At 39.3% G+C, this 19,289-nt stretch overlaps 1 protein-coding gene across 1 annotated transcript in view; it reads left to right on the top strand.

Moving 5' to 3' along the window:
- The window catches only part of LOC124263181 (glutathionyl-hydroquinone reductase YqjG-like), a 31,621-nt gene extending 13,436 nt beyond the window's left edge, over window positions 1–18,185 (top strand). The window contains exons 5-7 of the mRNA XM_046697754.1: window positions 11,898–11,991; window positions 17,642–17,758; window positions 18,045–18,185. Coding sequence (XP_046553710.1) covers window positions 11,898–11,991; window positions 17,642–17,758; window positions 18,045–18,185 — 352 coding nt within the window. The remainder of the gene's footprint in view (window positions 1–11,897; window positions 11,992–17,641; window positions 17,759–18,044) is intronic.
- Window positions 18,186–19,289: the final 1,104 nt, after the last annotated feature.

The raw sequence follows: 19,289 nt of genomic DNA, 5'->3' as shown, positions 1-19,289 counted from the left end.
GGTGATTAATATATCCTACCAAACATTAATCATGAACACAAGAATCTGAAGATGCCAAGTCAGTTGGTATAATGATGTAACACAAGCCCTGCCCATTCTAGTATCTTTATCTACCAAGAAACAGTAGCCTGTCCATGTTTGCAGAAGAAGTTCATGTAAGCTAATCAACCATCAGCCCATACTGACAAGGCATGAGAGGATCTCGGGAGTTAATGATTCTTATGTCAGCTTTTAAAACACATTGTTTGTTGTTATATTTCTGTTTTTAAAAAGCATTCTATTCACTCACATGGAATCTTACAATGAGTGAGTGAGTGAGTTTGATTTTACGCCGCTTTTAGCAATATTCCAGCAATATCACGGCGGGGGACACCAGAAATGGGCTTCACACATTTTACCCATGTGGGGAATCGAACTCGGGCCTTCGACGTGACGAGTGAACGCTTTACCCACTAGGCTACCCCACCACCGCCCCGAATCTTACAATGAGACCACATTAGCTCAGATTAATCTGCGTGAATCTTTGGGCTCCTTTTCATTATATTTTATGATTATAATTTAGGAATTGTCTTTTTTCTGTGAAATATGTTTATTTCAGAAATTAGATGTTAGTCTAACTGTGTGAGTGCCCATGTGTTTAAGAATGTGAGACTTGATATCTATGGGATGATTTGAACACACATGATTCTTTTATCAAAAGTGTTGATGGTTGTTCAATGTATAATTGCATTAAAAGATTTAATCATATATTCAGGGATCATCCCATCCATGAGTTAATCATGCTTATGTAACCACAGGGACTTGTAGTGCAAACAGCTAGCATTAAGGTCTTATCATCAATGACTGTGTACTATATATAGTGTTAATATCCCGTCATTGACTATATCAGCCCTAATGTTACAAGCCCCTGTTGATTTAACAATAGTAATGATGTTGTTCTTAAACTGTTAGGAAGAGTCCACTGAGTGATAGGGGACTGAAGTTTGAAGAAATCTTAAATTTGAAAGTTTCTCTCATGATTGGTCCAATCACGGAAGAAACCATTCTCATTCTGACTTAAGATTTCCCCACCTACATTTGCACTTATAGTTGGTATACTTTGGTGACCTGTCAGAATGATATAAGTCACCTAGTTCTCAAGTTTATTGCCCTAAACAGGATGGAACAGTCCACTTTGTTGGCCATTATCCTACCAGGAAGTAAATTGTTTATTAAAATGGACTCTTCCTTGTGGTGATAAATGATATACAGCCTATTGGCAACCTCTCCCCAGAATTGTTTATTCTATTCAACAGACCATGCACTGCCCTTAGTTATTGTAATGATATGGTGCATATCAGTATTTTTGAAATTGTAATAATCGTAAATTAATGTTGATTATCATACAATGGTGCTGATGACTTTCACAATACTATGGTAATTATCATTATAATTTGGTGGGGATTTTCTATGATGAAGTTGATTGTCATAATACTATGATAATCATGATAATGCTATACTGGTGGTGAGAATCATAAATTATTATCAATATCATATGTGGTAATGGTAATTCCACTTTATATGTTAATGTGAAAAACATTGTAGTGAAATCATGACAATATATCTGTATCATGTGTTTTTAAAAGAAATGAACAATGGATTAGATTTTAAACTAAAAATCAATTTATGATTTACTGCAATTTACTAATACAAATCCACCTTAAAATAAACTCCATCTTGCAAGGTTGAAGAAGAAACACAGGTTTAGTATCCATAAGACAGTTATCACACTCTGCTATAAAGTTCATCTACGCCCACAATATCTCTTCAACACATCACATCATCCTGACTGTCATGTCACTACCACAGCTCATTACAGAGTACTACAAGTGCTATTTCTGTCCCCAAGTCCAGCTACACAGCTAGAGGTCAGGTGACCTTCACAGACTAGGTAAATAGGTCCCTGAAGAGATGCAGCAGACACAGACACCAATGGTCAGTGCAACATGTACTCTTAGCTGTCGGTGACCCAGGTCACCATGGGCTCAGTACAGTCCAAGTTCATGTTTAGTGCACCTGCCCTCTCCCACCATGGCAAACCAGTGCAACAGTTCCAGAGACCATTGACCTGTGTTATGTTCTCAGGGGTGTGTAGCACAGCCTGATGACATTCATGGCCACAAGGTCATGTAGAAGTCAAACCATGGGTTTAGTGAAATTGCCACAGGACAGGCTGACACTTTTTCAGTTCAAAGAGGTCACCGGAAGAGGCGAATGGGGAATGAGAAATCAAGTACAGGCATCCTGTTCCCCCTATGTTGTAGTGGACTGTTCTTGTCACTGTTGTATATCATGTTCTGATAATATTGTCTTGTGTGTGGGAGAGTCTATGTGAGGATGTAATGATACTTGGAAGAGTCTAAGATTGACAGCTATAACTATGGTGACATATGGCATTTCAACACTGTCAGAAATCCTGTGTAGATCTGACTCAGAAATGATTCAGTTACTGGTGGATAATGAAGAATGGCAGAATATGAACGTCTGTAAATATTACAAAAGAAATATATACAATATCTGGTAACATCAGGCAACTTATAAAAACATTGATTAAGATATAGAAGTGTTTTGACACCCCCATTATTATAACAACTAAATGAATTTATTTAGAATCTGTTTAATCTTAGTAACAAACCTGAACCCCAAACATGTTTGTTTAATGGTTATTAATGTTATAAAGAAAACCTGATGATTTACATCACATATATTGTTAAGATAATATGATCATGTTAGCCATGTATAATTACTCCATGACATAACACTATGACAATGTTGACTGCTTCAAACCCTGTCATGTTACTCCATGGCATAACACCATGACAATGTTGACTGCTTCAAACCCTGTCATGTTACTCCATGACATAACACCATGACAATGTTGACTGCTTCAAACCCTGTCATGTTACTCCATGACATAACACTATGACAATGTTGACTGCTTCAAACCCTGTCATGTTACTCCATGACATAACACCATGACAATGTTGACTGCTTCAAACCCTGTCAATGTTGACCACCATGTCGTGTTAATAACATAACATGACAATGTTGACTGCTTCAAACCTGTCATTGATCAAAGTGTTACTCTCATGACATGATAACACTCATGACAATGTTGACTGCTTTGTGAAACCCTGTCATGTTTTGAAAGAATGTATAAATATAACACTGTAATTTAATCTTAAATGTTGAATCTAATCAGCTTCACCAAGGAGGTGTACCTACTGTGGCATGCCTACATCTTTTAGATGTATGATCATGTGTCATGGTAGAAAGGAGGTGTACCTACTGTGTGGCATGCCTACATCTTTAGATGTATGATCATGTGTCATGGTAGAAAGGAGGTGTACCTACTGTGTGGCATGCCTACATCTTTTATAGATGTATGGATCATGTGTCATGGTAGAAAGGAGGTGTACTCATACTGTGTGGCATGCCTACATCTTTTAGATGAATGATCATGTGTCATGGTAGAAAGGAGGTGTACCTACTGTGTGGCATGCCTACATCTCTTAGATGTATGATCATGTGTCATGGTAGAAAGGAGGTGTACCTACTGTGTGGCATGCCTACATCTTTTAGATGTATGATCATGTGTCATGGTAGAAAGGAGGTGTACCTACTGTGTGGCATGCCTACATCTTTTAGATGAAGGATCATGTGTCATGGTAGAAAGGAGGTGTACCTACTGTGTGGCATGCCTACATCTCTTAGATGTATGATCATGTGTCATGGTAGAAAGGAGGTATACCTACTGTGTGGCATGCCTACATCTTTTAGATTAAGGATCATGTGTCATGGTAGGAAGGAGGTATGCCTACATCTTTTAGATGAAGGATCATGTGTCATGGTAGAAAGGAGGTGTACCTACTGTGTGGCATGCCTACATCTTTTAGATGTATGATCATGTGTCATGGTAGAAAGGAGGCATGCCTCCTACATCTTTTAGATTAAGGATCATGTGTCATGGTAGAAAGGAGGTGTACCTACTGTGGGCATGTCTACATCTTTTAGATGTATGATCATGCGCGCATGGTAGAAAGGAGGTGTACCTACTGTGTGGTGGCATGCCTACAGCTTTTAGATGTATGATCATGTGTCATGGTAGAAAGGAGGTGTACCTACTATGTGGCATGCCTACATCTTTTAGATTAAGGATCATGTGTCATGGTAGAAAGGAGGTGTACCTACTATGTGGTATGCCTACATCTTTAGATTAAGGATCATGTGTCATGGTAGAAAGGAGGTATGCCTACATCTTTCAGATTAAGGATCATGTGTCATGGTAGAAAGGAGGTGTACCTACTGTGGCATGCCTACATCTTTTAGATGTATGATCATGTGTCATGGTAGAAAGGAGGCATGCCTACATCTTTTAGATTAAGGATCATGTGTCATGGTAGAAAGGAGGTGTACCTACTGTGTGGCATGCCTACATCTTTTAGATGTATGATCATGCGTCATGGTAGAAAGGAGGTGTACCTACTGTGTGGCATGCCTACAGCTTTTAGATGTATGATCATGTGTCATGGTAGAAAGGAGGTGTACCTACTGTGTTGCATGCCTATCATCTTTTTAGATGTATGATCATGTGTCATGGTAGAAAGGAGGTGTACCTACTGTGTGGCATGCCTACAGCTTTTAGATGTATGATCATGTGTCATGGTAGAAAGGAGGTGTACCTACTGTGTGGCATGCCTACATCTTTTAGATGTATGATCATGTGTCATGGTAAAAAGGAGGTGTACCTACTGTGTGGCATGCCTACATCTTTTAGATGTATGATCATGTGTCATGGTAGAAAGGAGGTGCACCTACTGTGTGGCATGCCTACATATTTTAGATGTATGATCATGTGTCATGGTAGAAAGGAGGTGTACCTACTGTGTGGCATGCCTACATCTTTTAGATGTATGATCATGTGTCATGGTAGAAAGGAGGTGCACCTACTGTGTGGCATGCCTACATCTTTTAGATGTATGATCATGTGTCATGGTAGAAAGGAGGTGTACCTACTGTGTGGCATGCCTACAGCTTTTAAATGAATCATCATGTGTCATGATAGAAATAGGGTGTATCTACTGTGTGGCATGCCTACATATTTTAGATGTATGATCATGTGTCAAGTTAGAAAGGAGGTGTACCTACTGTGTGGCATGCCTACATCTTTTAGATTAAGGATCATGTGTCATGGTAGAAAGGAGGTGCCGCCTACTGTGGCATCTTTTTAGATGAAGGATCATGTGTCATGGTAGAAAGGAGGTGTACCTACTGTGTGGCATGCCTACATCTTTTAGATGTATGATCATGTGTCATGGTAGAAAGGAGGCATGCCTACATCTTTTAGATTAAGGATCATGTGTCATGGTAGAAAGGAGGTGTACCTACTGTGTGGCATGTCTACATCTTTTAGATGTATGATCATGTGTCATGGTAGAAAGGAGGTGTACCTACTGTGTGGCATGCCTACATCTTTTAGATGTATGATCATGTGTCATGGTAGAAAGGAGGTGCACCTACTGTGTGGCATGCCTACATCTTTTAGATGTATGATCATGTGTCATGGTAGAAAGGAGGTGTACCTACTGTGTGGCATGCCTACAGCTTTTAAATGAATCATCATGTGTCATGATAGAAATAGGGTGTATCTACTGTGTGGCATGCCTACATATTTTAGATGTATGATCATGTGTCAAGTTAGAAAGGAGGTGTACCTACTGTGTGGCATGCCTACATCTTTTAGATTAAGGATCATGTGTCATGGTAGAAAGGAGGTATGCCTACATCTTTTAGATGAAGGATCATGTGTCATGGTAGAAAGGAGGTGTACCTACTGTGTGGCATGCCTACATCTTTTAGATGTATGATCATGTGTCATGGTAGAAAGGAGGCATGCCTACATCTTTTAGATTAAGGATCATGTGTCATGGTAGAAAGGAGGTGTACCTACTGTGTGGCATGTCTACATCTTTTAGATGTATGATCATGCGTCATGGTAGAAAGGAGGTGTACCTACTGTGTGGCATGCCTACAGCTTTTAGATGTATGATCATGTGTCATGGTAGAAAGGAGGTGTACCTACTATGTGGCATGCCTACATCTTTTAGATTAAGGATCATGTGTCATGGTAGAAAGGAGGTGTACCTACTATGTGGCATGCCTACATCTTTTAGATTAAGGATCATGTGTCATGGTAGAAAGGAGGTGTACCTACTATGTGGCATGCCTACATCTTTTAGATTAAGGATCATGTGTCATGGTAGAAAGGAGGTATGCCTACATCTTTTAGATTAAGGATCATGTGTCATGGTAGAAAGGAGGTGTACCTACTGTGTGGCATGCCTACATCTTTTAGATGTATGATCATGTGTCATGGTAGAAAGGAGGCATGCCTACATCTTTTAGATTAAGGATCATGTGTCATGGTAGAAAGGAGGTGTACCTACTGTGTGGCATGCCTACATCTTTTAGATGTATGATCATGCGTCATGGTAGAAAGGAGGTGTACCTACTGTGTGGCATGCCTACAGCTTTTAGATGTATGATCATGTGTCATGGTAGAAAGGAGGTGTACCTACTGTGTTGCATGCCTACATCTTTTAGATGTATGATCATGTGTCATGGTAGAAAGGAGGTGTACCTACTGTGTGGCATGCCTACAGCTTTAGATGTATGATCATGTGTCATGGTAGAAAGGAGGTGTACCTACTGTGTGGCATGCCTACATCTTTAGATGTATGATCATGTGTCATGGTAAAAGGAGGTGTACCTACTGTGTGGCATGCCTACATCTTTTAGATGTATGATCATGTGTCATGGTAGAAAGGAGGTGCACCTACTGTGTGGCATGCCTACATATTTTAGATGTATGATCATGTGTCATGGTAGAAAGGAGGTGTACCTACTGTGTGGCATGCCTACATCTTTTAGATGTATGATCATGTGTCATGGTAGAAAGGAGGTGCACCTACTGTGTGGCATGCCTACATCTTTTAGATGTATGATCATGTGTCATGGTAGAAAGGAGGTGTACCTACTGTGTGGCATGCCTACAGCTTTTAAATGAATCATCATGTGTCATGATAGAAATAGGGTGTATCTACTGTGTGGCATGCCTACATATTTTAGATGTATGATCATGTGTCATGGTAGAAAGGAGGTGCACCTACTGTGTGGCATGCCTACATCTTTTAGATGTATGATCATGTGTCATGGTAGAAAGGAGGTGTACCTACTGTGTGGCATGCCTGCATATTTTAGATGTATGATCATGTGTCATGGTAGAAAGGATGTGTTCTTACTGTGTGGCATGCCTACATCTTTTAGATGTATGATCATGTGTCATGGTAGAAAGATGGTGCACCTACTGTGTGGCATGCCTACATCTTTTAGATGTAGGATCATGTGTCATGGTAGAAAGGAGGTATACCTACTGTGTGGCATGCCTACAGCTTTTAGATGAAGGATCATGTGTCATGGTAGAAAGGAGGTGTACCTATTGTATGGCATGCCTACAGCTTTTAGATGTATGATCATGTGTCATGGTAGAAAGGATGTGTACTTACTGTGTGGCATGCCTACATTTTTTAGATGTATGATCATGTGTCATGGTAGAAAGGAGGTGCGTCTACTGTGTGGCATGCCTACATCTTTTAGATGTATGATCATGTGTCATGGTAGAAAGGAGGTATGCCTACTGTGTGGCATGCCTACAGCTTTTAGATGTATGGTGGTTTGATGTTTGCGGATTTTTAAGTTCGAAAGTTCTTTTGTGTTCCTGATGTGAAATGTACAGGTATCAAGTCTGGCTGATAACCTGGGTAATGAGTAAGGGTAATTATCAGAAACCAGCAACTGAAATCTTGCAAGACTTTAGGTTAAAGAAACAGCAAAACTTTCAGTTGATAAAGTGCTGGTCTTATGTTTGAATCACAAATACGTCCCATACTGGCAGCACCATACCTGGGTACTGGTTCGTTTAGAATTCTCTATATCCTGACACCATGATGTTACTGGCCAACGCTGACACATCTTGATGTTACTGGCCTATCCTCACACACCATGATGTTACTGGCCTATCCTCACACACCATGATGTTACTGGCCTATCCTCACACACCATGATGTTACTGGCCTATATTGTGACACCATGATGTTACTGGCCTATATTGTGACACCATGATGTTACTGGCCTATCTCGACACACCATGATGTTACTGGCCTTTGTTGACACACCTTGATGTTACTGGCATTTATTGACACAGAATGATGTTACTGGCCTATCCTCACACACCATGATGTCACTGGCCTATCCTCACACACCATGATGTTACTGGCCTATATTGTGACACCATGATGTTACTGGCCTATATTGTGACACCATGATGTTACTGGCCTATCTCGACACACCATGATGTTACTGGCCTTTGTTGACACACCATGATGTTACTGGCATTTATTGACACAGAATGATGTTACTGGCCTATCTCGACACACCATGATGCTACTGGCATTTATTGACACACCATGATGTTACTTGCCCATCTTGACACACCATGATGTTACTTGCCCATCTTGACACACCATGATGTTACTTGCCCATCTTGACACACCATGATGTTACTTGCCCATCTCGACACACCATGATGTTACTTGCCCATCTCTCGACACACCATGATGTTACTTGCCCATGTGTTACGACACACCATGATGTTACTTGCCCATCTTGACACACCATGATGTTACTTGCCCATCTTGACACACCATGATGTTACTTGCCCATCTTGACACACCATGATGTTACTTGCCCATCTTGACACACCATGATGTTACTTGCCCATCTTGACACACCATGATGTTACTTGCCCATCTTGACACACCATGATGTTACTGGCCTATCTTGACACACCATGATGTTACTGGCCTATCTTGACACACCATGATGTTACTTGCCCATCTTGACACACCATGATGTTACTGGCATTTATTGACACACCTTGATGTTATTGGCCTATGTTGCCACACCTTGATGTTACTGGTCTATCTTGACACCAATTACCTGACAACATATCATTATTGCCTTGTCAGCTTCCCCTGTACCTTTTTTCAGCATCAAGACTGGGGCAGTGCAGACTTAACCCAGTTGTTGCAGTCTGTGTTTAGAGATTTCTGTATGGATGTGTTCCAATCATGGATGACCTACACTATCAAACTCTTTAAATAGCTGATCAGAGATAAGGCTCTGTATTGCTATTGGTTTGATAACATAAGACCTGTGAGTTGTCATGGTAACTGCTCATCCCAGAAGTGTCTGATGTAACGCTATATATTATCTGTTGATGGCTTTTTGTATAGTAAATCACTACGGAAATGTAATGTTAGCCTATAAGTGTTATAGAAGAAAAATGATGAAAAAATCCTCTATTTCATATGCCAGCTTGGCAGCGTGATTAGCAGATGAAACAATGGAAAGTGGTGTAGGATTTGTACGGATTATGGCATGAGATTACGATGGACTGGAAATCAAACCTGCCCTGGTGACCTCCCTTTGTGCAACTTATGGCATTAAGATTATCTGGTGACACTTAAGGCTCTGCAATGTGCTGTGAAGAGAAGCACTGTATAAATCAAGGATCCAGTGACCGTGGGACGATTCCCAGAATCTCCCGGATAATGATACATTCGAGCTCCATTGTCTCGATATTCATGGGACCAAGAAAAAATATCGAAGTTATTCGAACTTCGAGACATCCGACCAGGGCATATCATCACATATCACTGAAAGAAAACAAAAAGTAGAAAGTAGATTTCATGTATATTTATTTGTATATACCTTTTTACTCACAGGGATCGCGATCACACACAATACAGGTCATGTTACAGTTGCACAAAACCCTCATTGGATTCTCAGTATGTTTTGATTCAAAACTACAGTGGAAACCGCCTAAGTAAAGACCGCTTAACTAAACAGACCTGATAAGTAAACACTTTTCTTTAGTCCCGGAAAATTTCTTCATTAATAATCACTATTAGAGTCTGGTTAACTAAACTCGGATAAGTAAACAATACCGTTTAACTAAACGTCTTCTCACAGTCCCTGGAAGTAAATTACTTAACAAAAGAGACTGGATAACTAAATTAGCAATCACCACATAATGCGACATGAGGGGCAGTCATGTCAGTCTCCAGTCAAACAAACATCCTACTTACAGCTCGCTGGCGTCAAGCAGTTGACAATACACTGACAACTGGAGGCCAGCCCTGATAAGTTGTTCATTGTTACATGTGTATAAATATACATGCATATGGTTGTCATTTGCAGGTTTTATAAGTTTGGATAAGTAAAATACCTGATAAGTAAACAATTTTGGCGAGTCCCTTGAAATTTTACTTATCAGGTTTCCACTGTACATGTATTATCCGTTATCAGTAGTGTTTAGTCGTAACAGTGAGTACTTCCTAATTAATTCCTTGTTACTTGATCCTCATTAAATAACAAGCAAGTGACACCTTCAACTCAATTAGCCCTAATTAGTTTACAATTTATCGCATCCCTTTGATTCATGCCGCCCATGTGTGTAGCGTGTGGAAACAACCTCAGTTCAGAGGTACTGATACTTGTCCATGAAAGGAAGGAAAATATCGAGTTTCTTTGCAAATATCAGGTTAAAAGGGTAATTTTGCTTGTTGGGACCATGAAATTATATCGAGATATCCAAAATATCGAGACCTCCGTATCAAGTTAAAAGAGCTTGAATAATGATAAATTATGAAGGATTTTGACAGGACCAAGATGCTATATCGAGACAACCGAGATATCGAGTTATCAGAGTTCGACTCAACGGTGCTTGACTGTACTTTGTTTGTCAGCCATTATCCTTTACCCGAGACCATATGATAATTCACTGTATGGTCTCTGTCTTTACACATGGGTTTCAACAACATGATAAATACCTGTATCACTTAAGGTATTCCTTCAACAGCAAGTTACCTGCCACACTGTCATATAACCGATCCTCTTAAAACAGTATTAAACACACCCACTCTGTACACCATGACTGATACGTAGGTTTAATTACATGTACAGACATTCAGTCTGCCTGTATCACAGGAGAGTTATAAGATGGAAGTCACAGTTGTGTAGGTCTCATATACTTTCCATTGTAGTGAAACCTGCAAGCTAATCTGGAAACTTAATCAGTCAGAAAATACATACTATATTAAAGTTGGTTTCTTGCTCACAATGTGTCAGGGTTAAACGTTGGCATTTCCACCTGTCGTACTTATAGGATAATCACCAAGTATTGACCTTGGGTCCACTCAGTGAGATAAGCATGATGTCTGACAAGAAAAGCCATGTTCAATGTTTCAAACTGTACAGGCCATGGGCTAAACCCAAGTATATTCCACAATGAATCTTGTATTGACCAGTTAATGGAAGACAGTGTCCAGGCAAACAATACTAGAGCTTGTATACCAGGCAGGAGGTTTACTAAGTCAGTCGCCTTCCTTCTGAAATTGGGGCAGTGGGGTAGCCTAGTGGTTAAGCATTCGCTCGTAACGCTGAAGACCCGGGTTCGATTCCACACATGGGTACAATGTGTGAAGCCCATTTCTGGTGTTCCCTGCCATGATTTCTGGAATATTGCTTAAAGCGGCATAAAACTAAACTCGCTCACTCACTCCTTTTGAAATTACGTGAAACCAGTCATGTAAATGAAATGTGTGTGAGCTTCGAAATGATTCTTACAGGTGTCAGTATTCGGAAGTGGTGAGTACTAAAGAAACATGGCTGCAAGTTTCTAAGTGGGGCAGATACCAATTTCACTGTTATGACCTCTGACCTATTCTATGTTGCAGCCAGATCAACAATGGCGTCTACCGCTGTGGGTTTGCCCAGAGCCAAGAGGCATACGACAGCGCCATCACAGGACTGTTCCAGGGACTTGACCACGTAAGATAAACCCACAAGTACATAGTGGAAAGAGCCCCAGATTGTCTAACATGGATGATCATAAGACTGATTCTCTAACATGGATGATCGTAAGACTGATTCTCTAACATGGATGATCATAAGACTGATTCTCTAACATGGATGATCGTAAGACTGATTCTCTAACATGGATGATCATAAGACTGATTCTCTAACATGGATGATCTTAAGACTGATTCTCTAACATGGATGATCATAAGACTGATTCTCTAACATGGATGATCATAAGACTGATTCTCTAACATGGATGATCTTAAGACTGATTCTCTAACATGGATGATCATAAGACTGATTCTCTAACATGGATGATCATAAGACTGATTCTCTAACATGGATGATCATAAGACTGATTCTCTAACATGGATGATCATAAGACTGATTCTCTAACATGGATGATCGTAAGACTGATTCTCTAACATGGATGATCATAAGACTGATTCTCTAACATGGATGATCATAAGATTGATTCTCTAACATGGATGATCATAAGACTGATTCTCTAACATGGATGATCTTAAGACTGATTCTCTAACATGGATGATCGTTAAGACTGATTCTCTAACATGGATGATCATTAGACTGATTCTCTAACATGGATGATCTTAAGACTGATTCTCTAACATGGATGATCATAAGACTGATTCTCTAACATGGATGATCATAAGACTGATTCTCTAACATGGATGATCTTAAGACTGATTCTCTAACATGGATGATCATAAGACTGATTCTCTAACATGGATGATCATAAGACTGATTCTCTAACATGGATGATCATAAGACTGATTCTCTAACATGGATGATCATAAGACTGATTCTCTAACATGGATGATCATAAGACTGATTCTCTAACATGGATGATCATAAAGACTGATTCTCTAACATGGATGATCATAAGATTGATTCTCTAACATGGATGATCATAAGACTGATTCTCTAACATGGATGATCTTAAGACTGATTCTCTAACATGGATGATCGTAAGACTGATTCTCTAACATGGATGATCATCAGACTGATTCTCTAACATGGATGATCTTAAGACTGATTCTCTAACATGGATGATCATAAGACTGATTCTCTAACATGGATGATCATAAGACTGATTCTCTAACATGGATGATCTTAAGACTGACTGATTCTCTAACATGGATGATTGTTAGACTGATTCTCTAACATGGATGATCATAAGACTGATTCTCTAACATGGATGATCATAAGACTGATTCTCTAACATGGATGATCATAAGACTGATTCTCTAACATGGATGATCTTAAGACTGATTCTCTAACATGGATGATCATAAGACTGATTCTCTAACATGGATGATCATGTTAGACTGATTCTCTAACATGGATGATCATAAGACTGATTCTCTAACATGGATGATCATAAGACTGATTCTCTAACATGGATGATCATAAGACTGATTCTCTAACATGGATGATCATAAGACTGATTCTCAAACATGGATGATCGTTAGACTGATTCTCTAACATGGATGATCGTAAGACTGATTCTCTAACATGGATGATCATAAGACTGATTCTCTAACATGGATGATCATAAGATTGATTCTCTAACATGGATGATTGTTAAGACTGATTCTCTAACATGGATGATCTTAAGACTGATTCTCTAACATGGATGATCATAAGACTGATTCTCTAACATGGATGATCATAAGATTGATTCTCTAACATGGATGATCATAAGACTGATTCTCTAACATGGATGATCATAAGACTGATTCTCTAACATGGATGATCATAAGACTGATTCTCTAACATGGATGATTGTTAGACTGATTCTCTAACATGGATGATCGTTAGACTGATTCTCTAACATGGATGATCATAAGACTGATTCTCTAACATGGATGATCATAAGACTGATTCTCTAACATGGATGATCATAAGACTGATTCTCTAACATGGATGATCTTAAGACTGATTCTCTAACAAGGATGATCATAAGATTGATTCTCTAACATGGATGATCATAAGACTGATTCTCTAACATGGATGATCATAAGACTGATTCTCTAACATGGATGATCATAAGACTGATTCTCTAACATGGATGATCTTAAGACTGATTCTCTAACATGGATGATCATAAGACTGATTCTCTAACATGGATGATCATAAGACTGATTCTCTAACATGGATGATCATAAGACTGATTCTCTAACATGGATGATCATAAGACTGATTCTCTAACATGGATGATCGTTAGACTGATTCTCTAACATGGATGATCGTAAGACTGATTCTCAAACATGGATGATCATAAGACTGATTCTCTAACATGGATGATCATAAGACTGATTCTCTAACATGGATGATCATAAGACTGATTCTCAAACATGGATGATCGTAAGACTGATTCTCTAACATGGATGATTGTTAGACTGATTCTCTAACATGGATGATCTTAAGACTGATTCTCAAACATGGATGATTGTTAGACTGATTCTCTAACATGGATGATCTTAAGACTGATTCTCTAACATGGATGATCATAAGACTGATTCTCTAACATGGATGATCATAAGACTGATTCTCTAAACATGGATGATCATAAGACTGATTCTCTAACATGGATGATCTTAAGACTGATTCTCTAACATGGATGATCGTTAGACTGATTCTCTAACACGGATGATCGTAAGACTGATTCTCTAACATGGATGATCATAAGACTGATTCTCTAACATGGATGATCATAAGATTGATTCTCTAACATGGATGATCATAAGACTGATTCTCTAACATGGATGATCGTTAGACTGATTCTCTAACATGGATGATCATAAGACTGATTCTCTAACATGGATGATCATAAGACTGATTCTCTAACATGGATGATCGTTAGACTGATTCTCTAACATGGATGATCTTAAGACTGATTCTCTAACAAGGATGATCATAAGATTGATTCTCTAACATGGATGATCATAAGACTGATTCTCTAACATGGATGATCATAAGACTGATTCTCTAACATAGATGATTGTTAGACTGATTCTCTAACATGGATGATTGTAAGACTGATTCTCTAACATGGATGATCGTTAGACTGATTCTCTAACACGGATGATCGTAAGACTGATTCTCTAACATGGATGATCGTTAGACTGATTCTCTAACATGTATGATCGTTAGACTGATTCTCTAACATGGATGATCGTAAGACTGATTCTCTAACATGGATGATCGTTAGACTGATTCTCTAACATGGATGATCGTAAGACTGATTCTCTAACATGTATGATCGTTAGACTGATTCTCTAACATGGATGATCGTTAGACTGATTCTCTAACATGGATGATCATAAGACTGATTCTCTAACATGTATGATCATAAGACTGATTCTCAAACATGGATGATCATAAGACTGATTCTCTAACATGGATGATCATAAGACATTCTCAAACATGGATGATCGTAAGACTGATTCTCTAACATGGATGATTGTTAGACTGATTCTCTAACATGGATGATCGTAAGACTGATTCTCTAACATGGATGATTGTTAGACTGATTCTCTAACATGGATGATCGTAAGACTGATATTCTAACATGGATGATTGTTAGACTGATTCTCTAACACGGATGATCGTAAGACTGATTCTCTAACATGGATGATCATAAGACTGATTCTCTAACATGGATGATCTTAAGACTGATTCTCTAACAAGGATGATCATAAGATTGATTCTCTAACATGGATGATCATAAGACTGTTTCTCTAACATGGATGATCATAAGACTGATTCTCTAACATGGATGATCGTAAGACTGATTCTCTAACATGGATGATCTTAAGACTGATTCTCTAACATGGATGATCATAAGACTGATTCTCTAACATGGATGATCATAAGACTGATTCTCTAACATGGATGATCATAAGACTGATTCTCTAACATGGATGATCTTAAGACTGATTCTCAAACATGGATGATCGTAAGACTGATTCTCTAACATGTATGATCGTAAGACTGATTCTCTAACATGGATGATCGTAAGACTGATTCTCTAACATGGATGATCGTTCGACTGATTCTCTAACATGGATGATCGTTAGACTGATTCTCTAACATGGATGATCTTAAGCCTGATTCTCTAACATCGATGATCGTAAGACTGATTCTCTAACATGGATGATCGTTAGACTGATTCTCTAACATGGATGATCGTAAGACTGATTCTCTAACATGGATGATCGTAAGACTGATTCTCTAACATGGATGATCGTTAGACTGATTCTCTAACATGGATGATCGTAAGACTGATTCTCTAACATGGATGATCGTTAGACTGATTCTCTAACATGTATGATCGTAAGACTGATTCTCTAACATGGATGATCGTAAGACTGATTCTCTAACATGGATGATCGTAAGACTGATTCTCTAAACATGGATGATAGATTGAACTGATTCTCTAACATGGATGATCATAAGACTGATTCTCTAACATGGATGATCATAAGACTGATTCTCTAACATGGATGATCGTTAGACTGATTCTCTAACATGGATGATCGTAAGACTGATTCTCTAACATGGATGATCTTAAGACTGATTCTCAAACATGGATGATCTTAAGACTGATTCTCTAACATGGATGATTGTTAGACTGATTCTCTAACATGGATGATCTTAAGACTGATTCTCAAACATGGATGATCGTAAGACTGATTCTCTAACATGGATGATCTTAAGCCTGATTCTCTAACATCGATGATCGTAAGACTGATTCTCTAACATGGATGATCGTTAGACTGATTCTCTAACATGTATGATCGTAAGACTGATTCTCTAACATGGATGATCGTAAGACTGATTCTCTAACATGGATGATCGTTAGACTGATTCTCTAACATGGATGATCGTAAGACTGATTCTCTAACATGGATGATCGTTAGACTGATTCTCTAACATGTATGATCGTAAGACTGATTCTCTAACATGGATGATCGTAAGACTGATTCTCTAACATGGATGATCATAAGACTGATTCTCTAACATGGATGATCATAAGACTGATTCTCAAACATGGATGATCGTAAGACTGATTCTCTAACATGGATGATTGTTAGACTGATTCTCTAACATGGATGATCTTAAGACTGATTCTCAAACATGGATGATCGTAAGACTGATTCTCTAACATGGATGATCTTAAGCCTGATTCTCTAACATCGATGATCGTAAGACTGATTCTCTAACATGGATGATCGTTAGACTGATTCTCTAACATGTATGATCGTAAGACTGATTCTCTAACATGGATGATCGTTCGACTGATTCTCTAACATGGATGATCGTTAGACTGATTCTCTAACATGGATGATCGTAAGACTGATTCTCTAACATGTATGATCGTAAGACTGATTCTCTAACATGGATGATCGTAAGACTGATTCTCTAACATGGATGATCGTTAGACTGATTCTCGAACATGTATGATTGTAAGACTGATTCTCTAACATGGATGATCGTAAGACTGATTCTCTAACATGGATGATCGTTAGACTGATTCTCTAACATGTATGATCGTAAGACTGATTCTCTAACATGGATTTACTTTGTGTGTCAGGCTGAAGAGATTCTCAGCAAACAGCGCTACTTGACAGGGAGTCAGGTCACGGAGGCAGACATCAGACTGTTCACAACCCTTGTCAGGTTTGACAATGTCTACCACACGCATTTCAAGGTAAAGATTTACCTGTCAGTATGAATAAGTTCAACACCAACTTAATGTTTGTCATTTACTTAAGAGACACGCAATACTGAAACAAATGAAAATTCATCTCATAATACGCATAAAAACTTCTAGTTTCAGGAATGAAAGTGTTTTTGTGACAAGTCAAACGATTTTGAATCTGAAACTGAAATTAGTAACCAGTAACTGACATAAAAAGCAAGAATTGGGGGGAAAAAACTCATTTGTGCAGATCTGTACACCTGTAAGTGAAACAAAACTGTTGACTGTGTTTCAGTGTAACCGACGTCAGATTATGAACTACCCCAACCTGTGGGGATACACCCGTGACATGTATCAGCTCCCTGGGGTGTCAGCCACTGTTGACATGGAGCACATCATGAAGCACTACTACGTAAGTACACCTGTATTCCCATAGATTACCTGCACAGTGCGCTTTAAGATATACCCATAAGATGCCTGTAGAATACACCTGTACAGCACATAGGTACAGTTTATTTTTCCTTATCCTGACTCATGCTCTTTTTGCTTGTCTTCTTCTTCTTGCGAACATAGTGGAACACTTGTATCTCCCTAATTGAAGCTCCCTTCAATTTAAAATCACTAATTAGTATTCACCACGAGTTACCTCCTTTCCACAAGCGGGAGAGCGAGGCCACCACCTCTACCCATGTGCCTCACTCTCTCCTTCTTCGCCCAGTGAGCTGGACGTGAGAGCGCCTGTGTCTCCCGACACACTATATCCTTTGTTTTATATTTAGTTAGTTACCTCGTATAGACATCTATAGAGGTTTAGCTAGTATCCTTCAACGATTATATATTGATATTTAGTCGTTTTTCTACAGTTTATTCACGGGACGCCGTGTTTGTTTCAAGGGATTACGTTGATGAAAATTCTGTACTATTGCAGATTACGTTTTTTATGCTGCTGCTGATCCACCTTTAATATGATGTACGGCGCCATGTTTATTATATTCACACTGCAGTTGCGGTACTAATTTATCCAATTCTACCTTTTTATTAATATTTACTTTGCGTTTGGCACGCTGGCAGATAGGTCGGCGTATGCAGAGTCTAGTATGACTGATACACGGAACCCTCGCCAGTCTACTGCTGTTGGCCGACTCCCCTCCCGTGTGGTGTTCCGCTAGAGTGGTGGAGAGGTGTGGGGCGTAGTCCGCCATCTCAAGAAGCATCCTGCTTCCCCAGACATCCCATCGTCGCAGCAGAAGACTAGAGGTTTTCTACTACATCTCAACAACCGAGACCGTTCCCATCGAAGTTTTGGGCCTGTATGATGATCAGCCGGTCATCATACCGGTTGTACATCAAAGATTGACCGATGTCGGCACAGATCAGCATGCAGCCTGATGTACCAACGCAGATATCGCGATGATGCGTCCTGAGGGTCCCATCATTACCAACACTCAGCGCAGGCGTCGCACACCCAGGGCAGCGTCGACCTCTGAGGGAAAATCAGCGAAGTCTACTAGGACTTTCTCAGCCGAGATTGTTCCAACCG

The sequence above is a fragment of the Haliotis rubra genome, unplaced genomic scaffold (assembly GCF_003918875.1).
Source record: "Haliotis rubra isolate DU_JTF1 unplaced genomic scaffold, ASM391887v1 Scf87, whole genome shotgun sequence".
In the NCBI taxonomy this organism is placed as follows: Eukaryota; Metazoa; Mollusca; class Gastropoda; order Lepetellida; family Haliotidae; genus Haliotis; species Haliotis rubra.
Note: the sequence above shows the minus strand (reverse complement) of the source record. Positions and strands in the feature narration are given on the sequence as shown.